Source organism: Trichoplusia ni, chromosome 8, assembly GCF_003590095.1.
Source record: "Trichoplusia ni isolate ovarian cell line Hi5 chromosome 8, tn1, whole genome shotgun sequence".
Classification (NCBI taxonomy): domain Eukaryota; kingdom Metazoa; phylum Arthropoda; class Insecta; order Lepidoptera; family Noctuidae; genus Trichoplusia; species Trichoplusia ni.
In genome coordinates this window covers 5,101,442-5,125,576 of record NC_039485.1, presented here as the reverse complement: position 1 = coordinate 5,125,576, position 24,135 = coordinate 5,101,442, and the positions used below count along the sequence as shown (strand labels likewise).

General features: G+C 33.2%; 3 protein-coding genes across 7 annotated transcripts; 2 read left to right on the top strand and 1 right to left on the bottom strand.

Moving 5' to 3' along the window:
* Nucleotides 1-203: 203 nt before the first annotated feature.
* Nucleotides 204-5,830, bottom strand: LOC113496760. The gene is made up of 11 exons (XM_026876082.1): nucleotides 5,709-5,830; nucleotides 5,140-5,487; nucleotides 4,626-5,048; nucleotides 4,170-4,521; nucleotides 2,036-4,096; nucleotides 1,885-1,961; nucleotides 1,642-1,812; nucleotides 1,418-1,559; nucleotides 1,127-1,323; nucleotides 793-912; nucleotides 204-465 (listed from the first exon to the last, which is right to left on the bottom strand). Exons 1-11 carry the CDS (start codon nucleotides 5,796-5,798, stop codon nucleotides 283-285), a joined length of 4,164 nt encoding a protein of 1,387 aa, XP_026731883.1. The 5' UTR covers nucleotides 5,799-5,830; the 3' UTR covers nucleotides 204-282.
* An 871-nt stretch (nucleotides 5,831-6,701) lies between these two features.
* Nucleotides 6,702-23,752, top strand: LOC113496425 (glutathione S-transferase D7-like). Of its 5 annotated transcripts, XM_026875626.1 has the most exons (7): nucleotides 17,789-18,351; nucleotides 18,889-19,001; nucleotides 19,736-19,913; nucleotides 21,500-21,558; nucleotides 22,308-22,449; nucleotides 22,872-23,036; nucleotides 23,508-23,752. In XM_026875626.1, the coding sequence occupies exons 2-7, from the start codon at nucleotides 18,958-18,960 to the stop codon at nucleotides 23,646-23,648; spliced, it is 729 nt and encodes a 242-aa protein (XP_026731427.1). In that variant the 5' UTR covers nucleotides 17,789-18,351; nucleotides 18,889-18,957; the 3' UTR covers nucleotides 23,649-23,752. The 5 variants fall into 5 exon arrangements, with proteins under 5 accessions (XP_026731431.1, XP_026731430.1, XP_026731427.1 ...); XM_026875630.1 differs by lacking the exons at nucleotides 17,789-18,351; nucleotides 18,889-19,001 and adding an exon at nucleotides 6,702-6,791; XM_026875629.1 differs by lacking the exons at nucleotides 17,789-18,351; nucleotides 18,889-19,001 and adding an exon at nucleotides 6,704-6,804.
* LOC113496424 lies at nucleotides 9,114-10,928 on the top strand. The gene is made up of 5 exons (XM_026875625.1): nucleotides 9,114-9,680; nucleotides 9,769-10,065; nucleotides 10,142-10,257; nucleotides 10,362-10,440; nucleotides 10,616-10,928. Exons 2-5 carry the CDS (start codon nucleotides 9,769-9,771, stop codon nucleotides 10,910-10,912), a joined length of 789 nt encoding a protein of 262 aa, XP_026731426.1. The 5' UTR covers nucleotides 9,114-9,680; the 3' UTR covers nucleotides 10,913-10,928.
* Nucleotides 23,753-24,135: the final 383 nt, after the last annotated feature.

Here is a 24,135-nt window from a genome sequence, read left to right as displayed (position 1 = left end):
TTTTACTTATCTATCTATTTTCCTTATCCTAACAAATATTTGTACACCTTAGTCGAAAGCAACTCAATTTTTCTTTGTTTATCTGGAACAAAGAAAGCAAAGGTTAAACCTACAGTGATGTCTTTTTAATTTATTAATAATTGATCAAAAAACATATTAGTAAAATAATTTAATTTCTAATGCATTATAATGTAGACCTTCGGTATATTTTCCAATTTAAAAAGTGAATCTACTGCATGATACGGCTTTCATGTTGATAGATTTATAACAATGACGTTGTATTTAATGAAAACAGGGTTTTACCTTATATTCTTGTTTATTGCTTTTAATATCCATTATAACTGCCATCACAGGTCTGCCATGAGCACATTGAAACGGTGTCTTACAGGCAGACAAAGACTGTATCAGCTGAACGCAATCGTTCTTCGAAAGATGGTCTCCGAATTTTATGGCGTATCTACAAGCCTAGGAAATAAAACATCAATATTTTAGAACATATTTTTTTTTATGAACATTCGACTCCATATAAAGCTACTGATCCACACTTGAGGCAATTCTCATGGGATCAAATGACAGCTATCTTATCAAGCCAAAATTCTGAGGTAAGAAACATTGAAGAAAATACAGACGAATTAAGAACCTTCTCCTTTTTGAACGCGGCTGATAATCTGTCATTTGTCTTTAAATTAAATCTTGTCTAAATAATCAAGTTGGGAAAATTAAAAACAGAATAGACAATAGACCTCCAACATACATGTTTTAAGAGAATTAATAAAAAATATATTGACTTGCCTCACTGAAAACCAAATCCATTATAGATTTTGGATATAAAGCTAAACAACCTTTTTGCACTTTTATCGCATTGATTTCTTCAACGATTAAATGTTTCACTGCTTTTATCACTTTCTCAACCTGAGAATAAAGAAATGATTGTAAAATTACTATCGTTTTATCAATTGTCAATTGATCATTAAAGTGAATGATTTGCAGTATTTTGTGATAACAATATAAAAGTTTCATGACGTACTATCGTACTAATACGTTCAGACATAATAATAAGCATGAAAGATGGGTTCAAAACATCCTGATTTGAAAAATAATGAGAATGTCGTAAGAAAATAGGTACCTCCCGCGGGTTTTTCCCAAGAATTGCTTTAGGTATAGAATTGACCATAATTTCATTTTCATTTAATATTGTCCATTGTAGACCAAGTTGATTAAACTTGTCCTTATAGTTGTGTAAGTAAAGGATTTCATCTTTTGATAGTTTCATTGAGACGTTATCAAGAGGAGTACTTTTCCATGTGTCTTGTTGTATGTATTCTGCAAAGAAGACTCGTTTTATTTAAATTATGCCATGTAGTTCTGATTTTGATATGAAGTGTTTAAGTTACATAGGTTTTAAGTAAACGCTTGCCTGCTAAATTGTTTTCTAGTCGTATCCTTTCGTGTACAGCATGTTGATCAAAGAGCACTAAATATTCAGTTGGCTCTTCAGTTTCCAAACATTTTTCTGCTACGATTGTGGCAATGAATTTACAATCAACTTGATCAAGAACCTAGAAATCATCGAGATGTTTAATAACTTTTAAAATTGCAATTGATGTTGTAAGATATATTGTATGCGGTGAGTAAAGTCACCTTGGCGTTTCTCAAAGACTTTTCATCAAAAATTAAGGATGCATTATTCTTTTTAACTTTATTTTGAAACTTATGAATATCTCTAGTCGTAAGATCTTCAACATTCTGTATCTTTGGTTCATATATTTCAGTGTTTACATGAACATCATGTACAAAATTGTTATAAATACTCTGAAAGTGAACAAGAAAAATATTATTATTTGCTAATGAAGCCACGCATAAAATGTTGTTTTTTGATCTTACATCTTCGTAGTAATCCTTGTCCAGAATATAATTACAAGCATTTTTGGTGCGGCAATTTTCAAATATTTGAGACATACCTGTAAAGAACAATAACTGAAAAGAAGCGCAGGCACCAAAAACATAAAAATATATATATAATTATATTGTCTACCTTTGGGCATGAACCGGGGCCTATTTTTCAAATTAAAATTCTTGTCTTCCATATTACAATTCTGCAGTCCAACTTCATTACCCAAACTCATTTCTATGCCTTGGATTAGTACATCATCGGGTGCAGTATATTTACTCTGATTTTCTTTATCACCCATTTGTGACTTAATCGTAGTACCTTGTAAGGCCATATTTGGGTCTATATTACCTTTACTTGAAAAGTGACGGGAAACATTCTCAGTATTTTCAATTACCTCATCCTGATTTGCAATTGTATGGCTTAGTTCGTTTTCGTTATTCATATTAGTGTCGTGAATCATTTCCAGATTATTATAAAGGGTGTCATTCAGATGATTATTTTCATGAAACGGTAATTTAAATTCATTTTCTACTGAATCACTTCCAGGCATGACTGTTTCACACACGTTCAATGGTTCTATATCATTATCAAAATACTGTGATTTAGAAACGAATACAATGTTTAAATTGTTTTGGTCAGGTTCACTCTTGTTTGCCGCCGTAGTGGCAATTTCCAAATTTCCGTTATTTGAGCACTTGTCAAAGAGCTCATCTGATTGAATGACTAAACTTTTATTGATTGCTTGATGTGGCTCTCTTATTTCATTACATTGCAGAATAGAGGGCGATACTGGGTAAGTTAACCCAAATCCTTGATCCATTTTATGATTTTGAGAAGTGTGTTTAATACAATATGTTCCATTAGCGGCAAAATCACTTTTGGAAACTGAATTAAATTCATTCACATTACTGTCAGAATATTCGATCGTAAAAGAAGAGTTACTCACAATTTGTTTTGTGTGATTCTTTTTATTAGTTGTAATTTTGGACTCAGATTGTTTTTTATACTTGAGCCTGTGAATATTAACCGAAGTAAAATTTTCTTCAGATTGTTTTGATATGAATCGAATATTTTGTTTTCGCGGTAGAGACTTTCTCGTCGTTTCAGTTTCCTCGGTAAATTCGTTTCTATAGTAATTGTGACTTTCGTATGTCAGTTTACTTTCTAAATAATCACTTGAAGTACATTGTATGGTTTTGGTATGGTTGTAACTGATATCAAAATTTTCATTGTTAGTAATGTTGCCTGAATATACAGGGTCATATGTTGGAATTCTTGAGGACTGATTATAACAATTTTCATTGGTAAAACTATCACATAATTCATTGATGTTTGGGCTGTACGTAATATGAGATGATTTTTTTTGTTCACTCGTCTGAATATTGATACATTCGTTGGATTTTAATGTGTGAGATAATGGATATCTCTTTGGGAGTTCATGCTTAAACATCGATGTAATCTTATGCCTATAATCAAAATGACGATTTTCACCATAAAACTCTTCTGTAATATTCCGATTACTACTTAAAAACTCTCTTTGGCTTGTTACGATCGTTTGTAAGAGATCATAAGTAGTTTGAAAAAGTTTCGGTTTGTATGTGATTACTTTGCGTTTGTCCATCTCACCGTTTTTAGGAACCAAAAATATTTTATCGTAGTGGATATTCATGTATTTCCTTGAAGGATTTAGTCCGTGTCTTGTGTCAACAACTCTTTTATCACGTCCTAAGAATTCTTCAGCTCTTTGTGCGACCATTTTGCTTTTTTCATACATTAAATCAGTTTCTGTTAGCCTTTTTTGGCCATACTCTTTATTATTTTGCTGCTTTATTTTCTTTACTTTTTCTATATTTGAGATTTTATGTTTGCGTTTTTGTTTATCTGGATCCTTTTTGGGATTAGAAACGTTTTTCTTTTGTCGAGTTTTATGTTCAGGTTTCAAGTAAGTTTTATTCTGTTTGAGTTCCAAAACTCTATTTTCTTTTACATTCAACTTTTCCGTTCGAATGTGATCAGCAACAAAAATGGGTTTTTTGATTGCCTTTGAATTTTCCTGTACATCTTCTTGGGACTTTTTGTTATCAGTTCTTAAAACAATATGTCTAGGATCCGGTGTTTTTATATTTGCTTGTTCTTCAGTTAGCAACTTCGAAATTGGTATTATTTTTTGGGCAAGTTTCTTTTTTCTTTTAATCAGTTTACCTGAAGTTATACATACATCACAAAAAAAATACACTTTTCTCAAATCTTACTTAATTTTACCTTACGTTATTACCTTTGACGCCTTTTTGCAACTGTGAGACATCTATATTTTTAGTATTATTTCCTAATATTTTCTTCATGATCATTTCAACTTGATTTCTAGTGTCTTTATTGTCATCTTTACTATCTACCTTTGTAAAAGAGTTTGGTTTTATTTTAGGCACTTTGATTTCCTTCAAATTCATATCACCAGCGTAAAACTTAACAAGCTTTTCTAGCAGTTTTTTTATTGGGTGACAGTTTTTAAATTCTATCACTAATTGCTTTGGTGTATAACTGATTTCATAATCAATGTATGGACACGTGATGAACGCAAAATAAAATGGAATATTTTGTTTAAATAAGTTATTTTCGTCGTCATCTTTCTGGAAATAAATAATTAAAGTATTAATTTATCCTTAAAGATACGGTCACAAAATACATCGTATAACATTATAAATACAATTTTTGTAAAACGAATGTAATTTACCTTATATTTTACTTTTCGGCGATCCTTTATCGGTAATACTTTTTTGAAATTGTCATTAATCATCTTATGTAACTTGCTGCTATTATGTATACATTTTCTATTTAAATAAATCCAATGCACATCAAGATCACTATCTGTTTTTCCAATAAAACCTTTTACTTTATACTCATTCTTCTCTACTTGAAGTTCTACTACTTCAGTATTTTTAATATCAAACAAGGTCATCAAAGTTTGATAAATATCTCTTTTCTTATGGATTTTAAATATGATTTCGTTTTTACAGTCATCTCTTAAACTTATCGATATGTGATTGTGCACTAAAGAAAGTTGTTCTAGAAGCGTTTTTATATTTTGCTGATCATGAATAGGATTGATTGTAGACTTTTGAATATGTAGATTGTAAAGAAAGCCTTTTATATCAACCTGTAGATGACATTAATTATTCAAATTAATAAGCGTTTAAAATAAAGTTACCATATCAAAGTCTTCAAGTTTCTTCTATGAATTAACTTACTGTTGTCCCATTTGTAGGCCTCGTTGTCATTTTTGAGAACTTTTTCTCCTTTCCTTTATAAAATGTTTTAGCCCATGTTTCTTCTGCACTTTCATGTCGAGATGTGATTTTAACAGTTTGTGAAACTGTTATTATATTAGCTAGGAACTCACCACGATATCCGTACTTTTTGGGAGCTGCTTGTAGGGAAGAAATATTAGCTACTTTGCTTGTCATGTACCTTTGTCCGAGTTCGTGAAAATCAACTTTCGTAATGCCACATCCATTGTCAATGACTTGTAATGTGCCTTCTTGAATGTTTATCCTTATCGCTATTGATGTTGATTCTGCGTCTAGCGAATTGTAAACCTAAAAATTATGATAATTAATCTAATAACAAATCGAAATCTTAGTAACATTTAAAACGGTAACCATGATTTCATGGTCAATGTTTATCAAAACTGAAAATAAGACATGTTTTTAACCCACATGTTTGTATATCATCGTATATTTGCATATTATATTTAATTTATAAGGAAAATTACGTTGCTTTCCTCAAAATATTATATTTTGATTAAACAGCTACGTACCAATTCTTCGACCGCTCTTTTATAATTATTAATTTGAGTTGAAGCGCTTAATAAAGATTGAACATCGTTAGGTAACCTTTTCAAAGCCATTTTATGCTAAACTAAAACTTAAATAGTTGATCACATTTTGACATATTATGTTAATTAACATGATAAGTAATAAATATTTGAATTTCGATTATTTAAAGTAAAGAAAAAGGCACGTAGTTTTAGCACCAATGAGTTTTATTTACAGTATCTTAAAAACAATAATTAATTCTCCCATGAAGGTTTGTCTAAATTGTAGTTAATTTATTTAATGACATTTACCGTTTAAAAAATACAACAATATAAAGACATAATTGTTTAGTATAGGTAATTACCTAGAACAAACATGATACATCGACCTACACATGAAAGGAAAATTAGACCCTATCATGCAAAATAGAAAAGTAGTAGACTGTAGAGTCCTATTCAATTTTTCCAATTCATATTTTAGAAGGTATTGGGAGCTTAGCCTCGAAAGTAGTTTTTAATGAATGGGAATCGATTAGTATTTAACCCTGAACTCTATTTGGAATACATACGATGGGTTTGAAGTACCGACCGGCTACTAGTCGTAGTACGGACCCCCCTATGACTGACCGCGTGAAACAGATATTTTATGTTTTATAACTTTTGAAAGTTCGGCCGTTGAAAAAGCAATGGCAATATCGTGTTTAACTTAAATGTCGCCTTTATTCGACTGACCTATGAATTATTTTGAGGACTCAGTAATTTTCGATAGCTATTATGTCATAATCGCAATAGTCATGTTTGTTCAATACTAATTTCGTTGAATTATGAGTGATTACGTTGAAAAGGAGATACTGCTGTTTTGGGAATACGTCAAACGGTAAGTATTGGTACTTTTTGTAAATATTGCAGTATTCATAGACAAATATGCACCACAGATTATAAATGTCAACAGCACCTATTGAACGTCATCTGTAGGTAGTAGAACTTCATATGTAGGTATTAAATACTCTTTGGTGTTTTAACACTAGCAATATTCGGAATTTAAAGTGTGGCTGAAATTGAACGAAAAAGTTTGGAAAAAAGGAGGTTAGTATACCAGGTAGGTCATTGTGTGTTTGACATAATACATTACGCATTTGAAAACAAAGATAGCAAGAACGCTTAGTGTCTTATTGTTATTGCATTTTCTTAGAAATGTATCAACCCGAAGGTTGAGTGAGGGATTATGTTCTACAATGGGCAGTGATGATTCAACCGAATGACTAATAGATATGTTGTGTACCAAGACACTTCAGATATGTAAATTTTACGTCTTCTTAATGTGATAGGATAAGATTAAATATACTTCGTAGAACTGATATTGCAAGGAATTTTCGCTTTGATGTTTTATGACTAAATATTTAGTTTTTTTCTGGTATATATAATATTAAAATCTAAGAATAATAGAAAGATTATTAACTTAAAAATGTATGCAGAATAGTTAGATAGCTCCGGTAATAATGTTGATAATGATGATATCTCTGTAAAATAATAAAAACCATAGGTTAAACCTTGCTACTGAATATTGCTAAATTAAAACGCGAACACACATTTAATTTCATGAAACTTATTAAAATGTTTTCAGAACCCACTCTGAAACAGAACATATACAAGTCGAAGAGCCTACCCTATGATAAATGACTTTTTAATATTACATAGTCACATGCGAGCAACTTAAAAATAAATTTTAGTAGTTACCAGTAAATAACAACTATGCCTTCTATAAAATGGGAAATCGATAAAATGAAAATGAGGTCACTAACGATGTCAAATGGCCGCAAAGTGGGCTCACAGAAAGAAGTTCGTGATCCAAGCCGCCTGTTGAATTATTTATTCATGTCTTCATACTACCAATTTTCTTACTACGTACCTTACATAATGACTTATCAATACTGTTTATAGCAATTGACTATGATGGTTTGTGAAGTTTAAAAAAATATATTTAGGAACTAGCTGTTGCCGATTAGCCCGCCCGCTAAAAATAAAAAAATAATCCCATGGCAACAAAAACTCCTGATAAAAACTAACTACGTATAAATCCTGGCTATAAACTATATGTGTACCAAGTTTAATCATCCGAGTTAAATCCTTTGTGTAGTTTTTGCGAGAAAGAGGAACAAATATTCATACTTACAAACTTTTGCGTTTATAATATTACTAGCTGTTACCCGCGGCTTCGCCCGAAACAAATAGAAAATGATCCCACGGATACATAAATCCGGAATAAAAACTTTCCTATGAGTTCCCTTCCGAGTTTCGTCAAAATATTTTCAATAGTTTTTGCGTAAAAGTGGAACAACATCCATACATTAATCAATCAAATTGATTAAATATTTGAGGGGAACATATTCTCTACTTATAGAAAAACTATGCAAATAAAAGGAGTGTAGAACGGGCATAAAGCGTAGCACGCTGTCACTATTTGTTCAAATTTTGATAATTTATGAACTGTATTTACCTACCTACTACGGCTACTACCATGGCGTATACCACCCTATACCCCGAAGCGTGTCGGTGTACGAAATCTCATAGTACACAGTCAGACGTAACTTAGATATGAATAGCAGCTTTATTCTTTAAGCGGTAAGGTCGATTTTGAAATGGTAGTGACGACATTTGAGTGTACTGGTCGATAAATTGAATAACCCTCTTACAGGTCTCGTTAGCTCAGAGGGCGAGAGCGTCGATATCCAGGTTTTAATACCTGAGCATCGGAGGTCGGAGGTTCAAATCCTTCACGAGCCTAATTTGGACAGCCTTACTTTTTGAAGTTTTTCAGTATCAAATATGACACGAGAAAAACATTTTGCTTTATTAAAATAATTAGCTGTTGCCCGCGACTCCGTCGGCGTAGACTTCAGTTTACAGGGTGCTTTGGTCCCCGTTTCCATGTGCTAAAATGTAGCCTATCGGTTCTGTAGGATTGGAGTGAAAGCGAGACAGACAGATAAAGATATTTTCGGTATATACCTAAGTCAATCAAACAACTCAACAAACCTATCGCGATCAACCGCAAGACATAGGTCCTCCCCAAAGTAGCGTCACATAACCATACCTAGGTACCCACGATACCGCTTTCAATTTATTAACGAAAAACTACTAAAACCCAAAAGAGCAAAAAGCAAGTTTCTATCTATTTGTGATATCAATCGTCTGTGAGAAGATATATTTCTATTTATGAATGAAGTTGACGAATACCTTGTGCCTACTCCTTCTTTTAATCAATAAATACAACAGAAATGTTCTCATGACCCGCATCAGACCTGCCAATACAACTTCAAGTGTTACTACAGTTATCAAAGCACGCTGCAACTAAAAAAAGAGTATGTCTATCTACATCTACCGTATTATTTAAGACAAATACTTGTCAACGGTAAAGATGGTGACAGCGGTTTATTTGTCAGTGCCATCGGAATTTAACGAAAATCTCCACAATCCGAATTTTGCGGATATATGTTGTCGACTCAAAATTATTTTTTCTTTTATGTTTCGATCGAGTCTACCGTAGCCCTGCACGAATTTATTAATATAGATTAGGATACTATCTAAATAAGTAAACATCATATTTCGTGACATCCTTGAATTAAAAAGTTTGTAAAGATATTTTTCGTCGAACATTTTATCGTCTTCTATTTTACCGTCTAGGTTCTGGCGCCATACTTATTTAACAAAACAAAAGCTTTCAAAAACAAAAGATTGCCAAAAATGAAAAGTATTTATGGGAACAAATCAATGGCCACATTCCTATGTTTTGACAAATCCTTATCGTGGGCTCTTCCTTGTCATTATTGCAAAACAATAGAGATAAAAATATAACTGTTTACAATGAGTCGTCACGGGATAGAATTCCCTTAAATAGTGCTGGACACGGACCAACAGATATCAGTTCCTTCAAGGGTTTCGTCAGTAAAGGATCAAAATATACAAAATCTTAAGGTAAGTCTCCACTCATAACATCATCTAGAACTTGCCTGGGAGTAACTTGAGACACCTTATTTTCTCTATTTTGCTTTTGACATTTCAGATGTACAAACTAGCACCACTAGTCTTGGCTCTAGCCATATCAGCGTTTGCAGCAGAAATATCTTCACCATATTCACAGAAGAACGATGCGGTATTCAAACCTGAAATCATTGCTCCTCCTGTGGAAACCCATGCGGTGGTAAAAGAAAGCAAGATAGAATCAGAACATCCTGTTTATAGGGGTGACGAAAACCATCGCGGTAGAGCGAGGATCGCACCAGTGAGATCATTTGGACCTGTGATCAAACACGAAGGAATGTTAGCTGACCAACCAGCTCCCACTGAAATCAAAAGAGGCGTAAGTATCAAAAATGTTATAATAGTTGATTCGAAAAGTTCAAAAATTCTTGTATTTAAAATCTTGTAAATTTCAGGAGGAAGTCGGCATTCTCGAGCAAGACTACATTCCAGGGGCCTCTGATGTTTTATACCCTGATGTTCCTTATGCGCCAGCGTACTTGTATGACACTGGATACTCAGCATCCAACCAGTAAGATTTGCTTTGAGATTCTATTTATTTTGCCATGTTCAGATCAATCCGTTTGAAAAATACTTGTATGTTTAGATTTTCTCCTAATTTATTTGTCATTACAGTTATGATGTCAGCAACTACATGATAGATCCTGACTTGTCAACCTTCGGCCTTTTGTGGAGCCAAGTTCCTGATGCTAGAGTGAGTATAGTTTTAGTCCTACCTAAACTTTCTTACGGGGTGATTTTATATTCCCTCAAAAATTTAGATTCCTTCATGTATTCAAACTTATCGTTCTTGAACACATGAAGACATCATAAAAGAAGAATGGTAAAATAATGATTATAATATTACTTACACTATATTTCTGTTTCAGACTATGGCTGGCTTTGTAGGTCGTACATTCGTTTGGGTTTTCAACAGCATCTTTATCCTCATCCTCGGATCTCTCCTTACGGTCGGCGTTTGTACTTACACGAACTTATGCAGCATTGCGTTCCACGGCGTTGGACCTATCCATGAGGAAATGAGAGCAATGATGACTCCCGACAGATTGGAGAAAATCAGCCATGCTGCTGACTTCGTGAAGACTGCTATTGATAAATATCAGAAGATTCAAAAAGTTACCGACGCTGCTGGCATGAGAAGGCGCCGCGCTATTTTTAACTACTAATCTTTTAATGATGGGTTTTGAAATTATTTTATGAATATTTTTATTAAAGTCAAAAAATATAATATTAATAGATGGATTTAATTTTGTTTGACACGTACACTGACACAACACTCAGGGCCTATCACCACGTCTTCTTAAAGTAGGAATTCATTAGTAGTTGAAGCGAGATGCCTTTCTACGCCCTTTTGAGGGTCTCTCCCTTCCACAGCTGCAACAGTCAGTGCTGATGTAAGGTCCTCCTACCAAAGTAGAACTGTCCAGTTGCATCCGTTGATTCTGAACAATATTGTTGCAATGTTTTCTACCGACCCGAACCAAAATGTATTTAAAGTTTATGATATGAATTGACTAAATTGCCCAATATTGCCTTAATTGATAGTCATAGCAGACTAGTGCAGACCATAATTTTGAACTACACTTTCCTGTATGTAAAATGATGTCAATTTTATCTGGCATAATTAAGGTCTCTACATTTCCATAGGTCTATAAATTTGACTACATTTACAATTTGACGCACATCCTCGGTAATAGCACGAAGGTTCGTTTTAATTTACCGTAAAATTATATCAATCTGTGACCACGAATTATTGAAGTCACAATGACAAGTTTGATATTACCATGAAATTACTGATGAAACGATATGTAACCTTACAAAGCACAACGATTGAGTAACTACCTAATTAAGTTACTATTAAAATTATGTTTGATGGCTGTCAGTTGACAAGTATCACTTAGGTCTTGGCTTATTAAGACAACCTGTTATCAAACTAATTTAAGCTTTGTTTATTTAATGTTACCTGCTGCGGAAATAAGACATTAAAATAGCTAGCTACTAGTTGGAAGTAGATGTAAACTGTTGAATAATCGTCGACTTTGACAATGAAGATGCACCTGTTTTGTTTTCAACCGACTTTAAAAAGAAGAAGGTTCTCACTTCGTCTGTTTTTTTTTGTTTAAACCTGGTCGTCGGAATGTATGGACGGATTTTGTGTTTTCATTTAATGTAATATAGCTGTCGTTTGGTCCCATAAAAATTTCATAAAGTTCGGACATTTTTTTTGGATTGCAGAAAGTTGTACGTTTTTGTTCTTAAAAAAATATATCTTCTATGTTTGCATAATTATTAGGTCACATTTTTGTAAAAAGATTCCCTTCATTCTTTGGTCTGTCGATTCGATCTTTAGGTAAAACTATTTCGGTTGTAAAAGACAGAGTAGGTATTACGCCGTTTAGTGCTGTCTCCCTCTTACTACTGAGAAGCTTACATGATCTTTCAGCTTTCTGTTTTGTGGTAACAGATAATCAACGATTTCTTAGATTAATTAGATAGTTGATATCGGTATATCGGCATCGCTGTATAAGGGTATTAACAAAGATCTAATTCATTAAGTCAGATATCATTTTCAAACCAGTAGCATTATTGATATGATTATCCTAATAGATTAGATTAACACATATTGTTAGAAGGTGATCGATAAAAAATAGTAAAATTAATTTATATTTAGTTGTATTTGTCCAAATTACCGGTTTCTCAGCGACTATAAAGGCCTAAACACATTTGTATTTTGCATGAAAGCTTTTGTGGTACAGTCAGAAACAAAAAACGCTTAAAACACACAATAAAATCCAATGAATTACTCTTTTTCTTGTTAGTAACTACATTTGGAAACATTTCTTATACGTTACTGAAAGCTAGGGGCACATTCTAATTAGGTATTATAACCGCCTTCTAGTGTTAATATTGTCATAACAAGTTTCTCCGTGTTTCGGAAAGCACGTTAAATTGTGGATTGCGTGACTGGCAAAGTCAATAAGTAGAAAATAATGGTGTGTTATAAAAGTTACATGTATTTCATAACACCATAAAACTGGGGTAGCTAATGTAACTGTAAATATTATATTTTTCCTGACTTAATGCCTATAGCTAAGTGTAATGACCGGAACTATAAGTATAAAGTTACAGGTCGAGGTTCATTGTAGTGCAATGTGCTATTTTGCTAATATCCGACTGCTTTCTTTACTATTCAATCCCCCAAGATACCACAAAGAGTAGTTGAATCCAAAAGTAGTGGAAAAACTAATTCTGGATCAATCGTGGCTATCCTACAACATGAAGTCTGAAATAACCGAAATATTCAGTTAGGTAGGTACTACAGATAATCTAGAAGTAAACTAGATCATGAACTGCAAACGGGTAAATTGAAAATTATGGATTATTCCTAGAAGTCCTTGCAAAATATGAGTTGGACTTCCGAAACAGAGAGTTCCGTACAAATAGGCTATGGAACATAATTCACCCATCACAATGTTGAATTACTTACTTAAAATTCATATTTTCTACTAGCCCGCCAAAATAAAGAGTATTCTTACAGACGCTTTGTCTGCTGTTTGTTTTGTCTAGTCACTAACAGGCACGCAGTCGATGAGTGTAAGTCTATGTATGGAATGTTGAATATACGAAGATGATGAGATCATGATCTAATGTTCACTTAATAGTAGCTAAAATTAAATATGTGAAATATCATCTCAAAGTAAGAACAATTGGTAAATAATATGCACTTTCGTCGAGGTACAGTTAAATATATGAGAAAGAAAACATGGCTAACCCCTTATGGAATTACTTTGAACGGCTCTTAATTAATTTAAGTGGTCCCATTATGACATTAATTTCGAATGGATTTTAAATGGCGAGTTTATTTACATCAAACATTTATTCTTCATAAACATTTCTCTTTAATACAGAATACACTGAGAAAATAAAAAAAATCACCGTTGCCAAATATTTACATTTTAATAGCAGCATGATAATCTTAAATTTGCAAACGAGACGAATCTTTTATTCCCACAAGGATTCCGTCATTGTCTGAAAGTGACATACAAACATCCGGTCAATGAAACACATGTACGCCCGATGTGTCACCGTGGCCTTATCTTGTATTTATATGTCAGTACTAATGTTCTGTCTGCAGAAATATCTTTCGCCAACAACCCAACTGCAGTTTCATTTTCACTTTATTTGGAAACAGACTTATCAGTGGGAGTGCCAGTACATTTAATTAAAGAGATTCCGTTATCAGGACTTTTATCTTCGTCAAGTGAACATCATATTTGATACCGTCATTCGCGCTTGTGAACCAGTAGATCTCAGACACAAAATGGGTAACTCTAAAAGTAAGAAAGTGAAAATAAGCGATGAACAAACGCAGAACGTTACGAAAAACAATGAAGAATCTCGTGAACGGATTAATTCTTTGAAAACTGATATATCTGATGTTGGCTCGAAGAATATCAATGAGGGATTTGACAATGGAGAGAATAAAGACCGGGACAATGCGAGTAGTGCATCGACAGTGGAAGTGCTTGATGAAAAGTAAATTATTGTGAAGGAAGTTCATAGTTTTAATGGTAACCAAGTCAAATGCTTAACGTAAGTCCTTTGTAATAAATGTATCGAATAAAATATATTTTTTAATAACTGTCTCTAATTGAATTTTATTTATAGTGTTTTTTTCGTTTTACTGCTGCCAATAAACTTGTGAGAGTAAAGAGTTCGGTGATATAAGCCGGCTGACATAATTGATAAGCTATCGGATTACATTTCAGTTGTTTGTTGTTGTTGTTATCTTGTTAGTGTCCAGAATCTGATTGATAAATGGATAGAATTATAAAACGTAGGTTACAGTTCAATGATCTAATCTCAATCAAATTCGATGGTCTCTTAGAATAACATTATTGTGAACCAGACAATTGTTTTTTGGTGAATTCTTTTCCATATAAGGCAATCCGTGAAATAATATTTAAAATTCGTTATTTGATGACCATATTAAAAAATACTTTTTATTAAACGAACAAAGGCTGGATCTTAATTGTTCTATAAAAATAAATGTGTCATCGCAGCCTTTGAGTCATACGTCTTTCATACGCACAGGCGGATGACCTTGAAGAAATTATTAATCAGAAGTCGAAATAACAAACTAACTTCGACCCACCGATATTAATTATGTGAAACAAAACAGATGTTATATCGAACAATAATTTCATATCCAATATTAATGTATAAAATAAACGTTCCTTTGATACTTCGCCTTTGTATACGTGAACAAAAGATAGTAGCCCTGTCTTTAGAAAGTTGATTAAGTCATCTGAAGTACATGATAAGACAATAGGTTACTGACATTGATAGATCTGCGTAGAGGTCGTATGGACTAAGATATGACCTTACGGATAAGAAAGTAGAAACAAACAGGTGATAAGGGGATATTAATAAATAATACTGGCCGGTAAATGCCCTACAGCGGGATAAAGGCATCTTGCTATTTTAAGAATGAAGTATCATTAACAACAGTGGAGGGAAGCAGATTTTTTTTAACTCCTCTTTTTCTTATATTTCTGTGCAAGTGCCAATTTAAGATATCGATTCGTCATAATTGCTCACTTGCAAATTGGTGATTTTAAATTTCATAGCATCTAGCTTTTCACCAGAAGACTTCTTAGCTTAACCTGGTAATAAATGATACAAAGAGGGTATTGTATTCCTTTTAAATCCAATATTTTTTGTCAAAATTTTATCAGCTATTCATGTATTTTTTTTTACTTTTTAATGTTACTCTATAAATTATGCTTAATAATCTTTATTGTGTCACCTTATGAATGCAAACACTAATTATTGTTGAGTGACGAACCCTCTAAAAAGGGTCGCTCCTTTACCATAGAAATTCATATCAGCAAGGACATTTAATTCAATTAATATTTTTTTTGGGTCAAGATACATAAAATAACTATATTAATAGTATTCAGTAATTTTTCTTTTCGTTAATGTATCCCGAGGGTCTACTATCACGTCCTTAAGTTGTATTATTATGCTTGTGAAAGCATAACTGCTTTGTTATACGGCGAAGAACGGCATCTCACTTCTGCATGCACAATAAACAGGGGAACAGCTATTTGTACCAGTCTTCTCAACCCACTCCCATCAATGAAGATGGAGACAGCAGGGGTCCAAGATGGAGACCGCCATCATCCATCAAATTCCATGATTATTATTAAAAATGCTTCTGAACTAATTAGGCTGCAGAAATTTACTTTCCCGTGCTACTCATTTATAGGTACTCGATTAGTTTATAAGTATCATGTAAACAATCCTGTCCTTTGCAATTTATATTTCATTAAGTTCGCAATCAGAACAACCTTGAACATATCATGTATTAACAACAATTGGCATAAATAACATGTTATGAAGTTATCTGGTACATACACATAACATGCAATTTATGCAGTGCCCATTTATCATGGCGGGGATTATTTGTGTTACGTGATTCTTGGTTTACATTAAACTGGGCCCAAATTCTGCTACTACTACAATGGCCGATGAATGAATCTGCAATAAATTGACACTATTCGTATTATTCTCAGCATTTTTCCCACCACTATTGCCATTCTCATGTTTATTGCAGCACTAGACGAACTATTATTTGAACTGTTATTAAATTAAAGAACCTTCCATTCAACTTGTCTGTGCAGCAGAATAATCATTAGTATGCGTTGCTGAAAAATCTGTTGACAATAACTAAAAAATTAGGCCTTATTTTCTTAGTAATAAGGTCGATAGTATTGTTAGGTCATAAAATATTTCCTAGCGGGTAGAGACTCGGTCGATATCTGACGATATCTCACGATGATACTCTGGAGGGCTATTACGACAAAATTATTTACTGTGACGCTCTTTTCTAAAATAGTAAGTAATTTGAATATAGGTTATGTAGATGAGTGACTGGCAAAGTATGGAGAAATTGGTGACTTGCTATTCTATTTATAAGCCAAAAACGACTTCGAATATTCGGAACAATTTTTTGACATTTTTTCCCTTTTGCCACTTAACCAAAGTTCTGAAGATTTGTTGCGTTTCTCATTTTGCTAAACAGTTTTTTATTTTGTTGCCGGTAGAGGCTTAAATTGTAAACAGCTATTTATAGTCAGAATTAAACAAAAGGAGAATTAATATCAACTTCGCAACAGGCATTATATTTGATTGAACGAATTATGTCATGTGGTGGGCGTTATACTGAATTCTAAAAATAGCATCTGAACTAAAACATGCGAATACCCCAACCACTACTTATTTTAATAAAACTGTTGTATGTGTGTAAGCAACATGGCACTACACATCGCAGAACACCGTCTCTTTTCTATAACTGCCACAATATTTCTTCATGAGATAGTAGTAGGATTCCTGGTGAATTTGGAAGGGCCTCAAATTTGTTTTTGAACTAACAATACTTTTAAGCGTTTTAAGTACGTCATGAACAAGTCCTTTGACGAACATCGTCTAGGGTTAGGATGACAGTATCACCATAAAGATAAACTTTTCAATAATAAGATTATTAGTAACATAAACCTTGTTAACAAGAAATAAGGTTCACAATCGCTTGTCATTAGCGACTTGCAGAGAGGATCGTCCTTTGTTTTAAGCCATTGTTTTCATGGATCAGTCTTAAGCTTGACTGAACAGCTAATGAAGATGAGTCATAGTTACCTGCACTATCAGATAAACTTTTAAGTAGACGTCGTATAAATATACAGTCTGTAGCTACACTTAGTGTGTGTCATATGTACTTGTACTGTGAATCAGAGGAAATAGATTGGATAATGTTCATACTTTTAGATTCAACCTTTTTGATGATGTTATAAAATGAGTACGGATGATGAAGAGGTCGATTAAAGATTTAACTTTTAATCTAAGTAATCCTATTAGGTACTTGGATTAAATGCTGAATTACACTTTTGTTTATCTGTAATATTACTGATTTTATAAAAAAAAAAAAATACCAAAAAATTAAATAATAATAATAAGTATAAAAATCGAAATCAGGAGAAGTTTTTAAACAAATTCAATGTTTCTTTAGCCAAGAGAATAAAAACAATTATCGTATACGAAAGTCTCTTGTTAAGTAAGAGCAGTATTTTCCATAATTTGCACAAATATTATTTTTATTCCAAAATCATTATAGTTCGCTGATTACAGGTAACAACGCCATAATTTCATATACCGTGGCATAAGTATCCATCATGTCGAACCGCACTTTGATGGTCACCATGACTCGTGGTTATACTGGGACCGCCCCACGTTACTATGGCATCCATAGCCATAACAGTTTTAATTCACAATCATAACAGACTTGTTATAAATCAGTGTTTCTGTGAACGGACTGGTGGATTGGTCTCGTTGGGTTTGTTTGAAATTTCGACGTTCATATTAATAACAAGCTCAATTTATCAATCTCTCAACGGTATTAAGCTCATCTTTTACTCCTTTATTAAACTCGTTCGTGTTTTGTTTTTTTTGAATTGTAGTTGAATTATTTCGTAGAAAGTGAAACATAGAGAATCAAACTGGGCCAATGCATGGACAAAACTGTTATCGAAAAAATTCAAAAAGCGAAGTAAGTTTTTGTCGTTCTGCAGTTTCACATGCTGTTTTGGTTAGATAAAAATGCTGTTTCTTAATTATTCACATACTATTTTGTACTTAGTGTTGTTTATTAATACTTGTTTATACTTAATTTTGATCATCTATTATCTATCGTTACAAAATTTAGTTTTTTTCCTTTTGTTTTTTTATTTATATTCTACATGCAGTTTTATTTACTTGCTCAAACAGTCTGTAAGGCTTTTAAATGATTGTTACCTAATTTCTTTATTTAATTTTTGATGATTTGGTCATGATTTAAAATTGAATTAATTTCCTCATTATTTTGCCATACTGTAGATTAAATACCGAAGTTTCTAGGGTTAGGGTAAAAACTGATTACTTTTGCGGAAAGTCTGCCCGTGGGAATTTTCATTTGCCGCCACAACAACAAATAATAAAAATGAATTTACGAGGTTAGGGATTATGGCGAAATTTATTTGTATGCAACCAAAAAAGTGACAAAATCGTACTTGGATTTATGTTTGATTGACTTTTTTTTGTTCTTTAGGTGTTATAATTGATTACATTAGCATTAAGCCACCAATATACAAGACGTTTGTATAACATTTTTTTCACAATGGGATGGCTTATAAATTCAATCGTTTTGTGTTTAATTATTAGGTAAGTTTAAATATCTACTCTTGTTCCGGTGTGGGAAATTAACATGAGTGAATAATAATTTTAGCTGCAGTCTAAGATCACACATATATGTCTTAATTATATTCTATTGCACAACTAATAAAAAAAATCCACTAATTATTATACTTTTTTAACATAATATATTATGTTATTACGAGTACTTGTACATTATAATAAAAATGCAAAGTAATTATTCACTGCAGGTAACAAATTAAATGTTTGAGTATTCGCATGAAAGGTCAAAGGGTTTCAGACTTCAAAGTGCACCTTTTTGTTTACTGTATGCAATTAGCATTGAAATTTAATATTCAAAGTCAAAAATAATTTTGCCAAATGAAAATGTGATTATTGTTTTATAATATCTCTTAATTTTAATATTACTGTTCCCATTTAATTATTGTAAGTAAAGGTGTTATTCCAGTAAGGTCGAAAAAACCTTTGGTAAAAGACAGACAAATAGAGTACATTTTACACGTGGGATAGTTTTTAGCTGGATTGTATGTTCCCGTGGGATCATTTTTCGATTTGTAGGCGAGTAAGAAATATTTTTTTGTCTGTTTAGACTGGACTAATACTATTTTAAAGCTGGTAGTATAACACACTATGCATCTGGCTTCCAAAACATAAATATTACCCAACAGTGTTTACATCCACAGACCCGAAACAAAGACATCGTTAAATTATAATTTTAATTTACCTTTCAAAATGTTTAACAGCAACGCGGCCGCTCGATCTAAAAGCAAGATGCCGACTCAACCGATCAAGTTGTATTACTTGCCGCCTTCGCCACCATGCCGCTCCGTGATGATGGTCGCCAGAGTCTTGGGGATCGATCTAGATCTGGTCGTGACGAACATCATGGAAGGGCAGCATATGACACCGGAATTCCTTAAGGTAAATAGGAGGTGGTATTAAATATGTAACGCGCTGGATTTACTATGCCAAATTAAAACTGGTACATTTAAGTGTTCACTTACTTAGCAAGCAAACAAACACTTAGCAAGCTTTAGGGTTGAAGTATTTCTTTTGCATCAATTATCGCAATTTACTTTCTTGCTGTCATGAAGGTAGAGAGCTTCATCATTTACTAGAGCTTAAAAAAGATAAGCATTGGGAAAGCGAAATGGATGAGGCGGTTGTACTCTCGCTCTCTGAAGGCTTTTTTTTGGGTTGGAAAATCATCAAATGTCTCTCTTTTCGCGTTGAGCCCAAAGTGCGATCCGAGGTGCAGCTTGACTTCTGTTCATGTCGTATTTATTAAAACTTGTTGTATTGGTTGAGGAAGGTAGGCCAAAAAATGTTCAGTTTTTCCAAACTGAGTTTTGAGGTCGAACAAATTCAGGGCTCCGCCGGCCACAAGTCATGCTTCGCTAATATTTTTTTTTATACAAGAGCTATGAACCTTTACAAAATATTCTGGCATTGCCCACCAAAGATATTATCAGTGATGAACATCTAAAGGTTGCGTAATTATATTAATTTCTGATCTACACCACTTAATATTTGCAGTTGGATATTCCAGTGCTAAATTTATCACATCAACTAATAATTCAAATGACTTACCATGTGTCTTGTTATTCGTCAGCTTAAGAAACATTAAATAGTTATTATATTGGATCTTGACTCACATCATTAATATGATACTGTGATGCGAAATCTATTCTATTGTACGTTGCGGCGTCGTGTGAAATAACTCATTGACTATTAACGAACAACAATAGGTAGATCCCATTGTGTTATTTAATTATATTGTAGTAATGAGAGTAAATTGTTGCTGGATATCGCACGCGAGTATATATGACATGATTGTCATTATGTAAGGTATAATTATAGTATCGCTTACCTACACAGTTGCAAAGAAAATGCCATACAGCAATCAACCTTTTTTTGCTTCAATATATTTTCATTTCAAACCTCTGTTGATATACTTTACACAAGCATATTAATTTCAAGCTTTTATTTACATTGATATACCCTTATGACTTAATCAAACGTTGCAAAATCTTATAATACATGAAGCTGATCTGATGCTGGATCTGGAATATTCGAGATCCAGTGTTAAATCATATGAACATCGGTCCATCGGAGCCACTTAGAAATGATACAACCCAATCGTGCTTACATTCGTTTGGTTAGTCAAGACGAATACTTTGATTCTATCTAAGTGCGAGAAATCAAACAAAAGAGCTTGATAAAAACATGTTGAAATTTAAATTTATTTAATTTTTAATACATCATTCTGTTCCTGACGTTACGAACGACGTTATGTCAAACCTAAAAACGAATTGCAATACTGCAGAAAGAAATAAGATTGTCAACATCGCGTGCTACTAACTCATTTTTATTTGTCTTACCAATAAATCATTTCAGGGTTAACATTTTCATGTGGCCTGCGACTAAAACACATAAAATGCTGGCTGTATCCAAATATATTTATGGCTGGTTAACTTTGTACTTATATTTAGTTTTGTTATTTATAGATGAATCCGCAACACACAATACCGACTATGGATGACAGCGGGTTTATTTTATGGGAGAGGTAAGCTTAGATCCTTGAAATAAATAAACGAAATACTACTTGGTCATGATTATTTCTATAAGTTAAGTTTTAATCATCATAATACTTTTTTTTTGATAAGTTATGAAGTCTTCTATTTATTGATTAGCGTAAATATTATATACATAGCTTTGTTTTAAATACATACTTTTCGGCAATAATCGTTTTCGTGTATCCTATGTATTATTTTATTCTTTCAAGAAATTAATATACAAAATAGGTACTACTATCGATAAATTTGAATGCTCATGACGTAGTGGTTATGGCAGTTTAGTATTGACTCTGCTAAGTACCTTTACTGTAGGACAGCTGTGTGTACAAAATTCACGAGGTACATGAGAATAATATAATATGACAAACTCAAGCTTCAACATGTTTTAAATCGTAGCATGAAATAAAGAAAATTTTAATCCTCCTAGTCTTGTGTCTTTTCATTGTCACGCACGGCGCATGGGGAACAGTCGAACTGACACAGACTAAAAATATCCCGGGGCGGTTCTGTAATGTCCAGGTATGGCCGAGACCTGGAACTCTAATTACTTCAACCCACGCCGAGGGCACGACGTATGAGTATATGTTGGACTCCCACTGACTAAAAACACTCCGGGCCCCTTGAACTGCCTGAGCCAGAGCCACTGGAACGCTCTCGCATGCTCAGCGCTACTCAGGGGCCTGGACTTGCCTGGCCGGTTGAAGATGATAGTAAAATTTTCGTATTTTTTTTATTTCAGTCGCGCAATCTTAGCATACTTGGTCAACGCATACGGTCGCGACGACTCTCTATACCCTAAGAATCCTCGTCAACGCGCCATTGTTGATCAGCGACTTAACTTTGATCTTGGAACCCTGTATGCCAGATACATAGGATTATACGTAAGTTTATAACAACATTTATAAGAAATATTGGATACTCCAAAAAGACTACTTAAGTAATGTCATACGAAATTTCAACTAATTGCATCATCTTCATTTATTATTTAAGTGATAAAATAAGTAGTATCCGATATTTTTCTGGAAATTTATCTTTTTTTTTTTATGTGGAATGCTTCACTATTTTGAGAGAAATCCTAGTGCACGACGGAATAATTCGTTTTTTTTTGTCAATCTTCTAGTTACTCCACACAGTATTTTTGGGGTCATGTATTGAAAATCTGTCTATGAAATGCGCCAATGATCCTGACTTTTTTAGTCATAACCCTTTTAGCCAGTAGGAATACAGCTTATCTCTTTGTCTTAATTAGGTGGCAGATAGTCAATTAAAGATTTCCAGCCTTTCACAATTGTGTCTGTTACAGATGCCTATGCTGTTTCGTGGTGAAGAATATAACGAGGAAAGTGCTAATAAGTTAAACGAGGCTTTGGGATGGCTAGATGCATTCCTGGATGGTCGAGCATTTGTTGCTGGGGACAACTTGACTATAGCAGACATTTCTATAGTTGTCACCATGACTAATTTAGAGGTAAGAAAAACAATCGTAAATGTTACAGTTCAGATGAGTGATGCGATATTGTGGTGTAATCTCGGAAATTGGAAAATAAGTAAAGACACAAAGAAATTACTTTTTTAAAGAAAATTCGAGAATTACTCATTTAATACTCTTTTACTTATGAGTAATTACTCAATTACTAAGTTAAAGAGTCACATACAGAATAAAGGACTGACACAAGCATCAAGGAGCTAAGATTATTGCAATAGAAATCATATGATACACTTAATTTAATTATTTATTTAACAATGGTTTATTAAGGCGTAATTATCGGGATTGCCCGACTAGTATCGGTCATAATTGCAGTTCTTAATCATGAGCTGATGCGACGTCGGCATCTCGAGTCGGACTGGATGAACTACTGATGATCTGATTTGGGAAAAAAAACATTTGTTAGCAAAATTTACGCGAGTCTAATAAGCTTAATTGTCTATTTCTTTGCAGGCGTTTGGCTACGACTACAGCGCCCATGAAAACGTCTCGAAATGGTTCGAGCGGACCAAGAAGGCGTTGGAACCTTATGGCTATCAAGAAATTGATGTCGCTGGAGCACAGATCTTAGCATCTTTCTTAAAGAAAGAGTAACGTAGATATTAGTATCGATTACATTAAATATCACGGAAACACAGGTTTTATTATTCGTTGTTTTATTGTTTGTTTATTAACATTATAAAGATATTATGTAACTGTTTGAGAGTTTTCTTTTATCCTTGTTTTGTAATGATGCGAGAGTAGACATTCGATTTGAAATTTAGTTTGTTCCATGTTTAATACAATCAAAATTGATTATTTTGTTATAATCATTTAAAAATATACAAATAAAATGTAAAATGCTTGAGGTTAAATAAAAATAAAGTCTTTTTATGTATGTACATTACAAGAGCATTTCTAGTTCTCATGGTTAGATTGAACCTTGATCAGTAACATTTCTCCTGAGCTGCGGCTAATATGTCACGATAATTAATGAATGCTGTTGCCGTACGACAACAAACGAGGATAATAAGGTGTTAGCGCGGAGCGTCCGACGTCCGGTCGCACGAGAACGTACCGTGGAGCTATTGAATTGAGGTAG

What these genes read in the sequence shown, in the direction of transcription:
- LOC113496760 (XM_026876082.1), bottom strand. Translation starts at nt 5,798, where the DNA reads ATGGCTTTGAAAAGGTTACCTAACGATGTTCAATCTTTATTAAGCGCT. An exon ending in AAAGAGCGGTCGAAGAATTG is followed by an intron (nt 5,488 to 5,708) that starts GTACGTAGCTGT and finishes CATAATTTTTAG; the next exon opens with GTTTACAATTCGCTAGACGC. An exon ending in GCCGAAAAGTAAAATATAAG is followed by an intron (nt 4,522 to 4,625) that starts GTAAATTACATT and finishes ATTTATTTCCAG; the next exon opens with AAAGATGACGACGAAAATAA.
- LOC113496424 (XM_026875625.1), top strand. Translation starts at nt 9,769, where the DNA reads ATGTACAAACTAGCACCACTAGTCTTGGCTCTAGCCATATCAGCGTTT. An exon ending in GGATACTCAGCATCCAACCA is followed by an intron (nt 10,258 to 10,361) that starts GTAAGATTTGCT and finishes TTGTCATTACAG; the next exon opens with TTATGATGTCAGCAACTACA. An exon ending in GCCAAGTTCCTGATGCTAGA is followed by an intron (nt 10,441 to 10,615) that starts GTGAGTATAGTT and finishes TTTCTGTTTCAG; the next exon opens with ACTATGGCTGGCTTTGTAGG.
- LOC113496425 (XM_026875626.1), top strand. Translation starts at nt 18,958, where the DNA reads ATGGGATGGCTTATAAATTCAATCGTTTTGTGTTTAATTATTAG. An exon ending in GGGTTTATTTTATGGGAGAG is followed by an intron (nt 21,559 to 22,307) that starts GTAAGCTTAGAT and finishes TTTTTATTTCAG; the next exon opens with TCGCGCAATCTTAGCATACT. An exon ending in CCAGATACATAGGATTATAC is followed by an intron (nt 22,450 to 22,871) that starts GTAAGTTTATAA and finishes TGTCTGTTACAG; the next exon opens with ATGCCTATGCTGTTTCGTGG.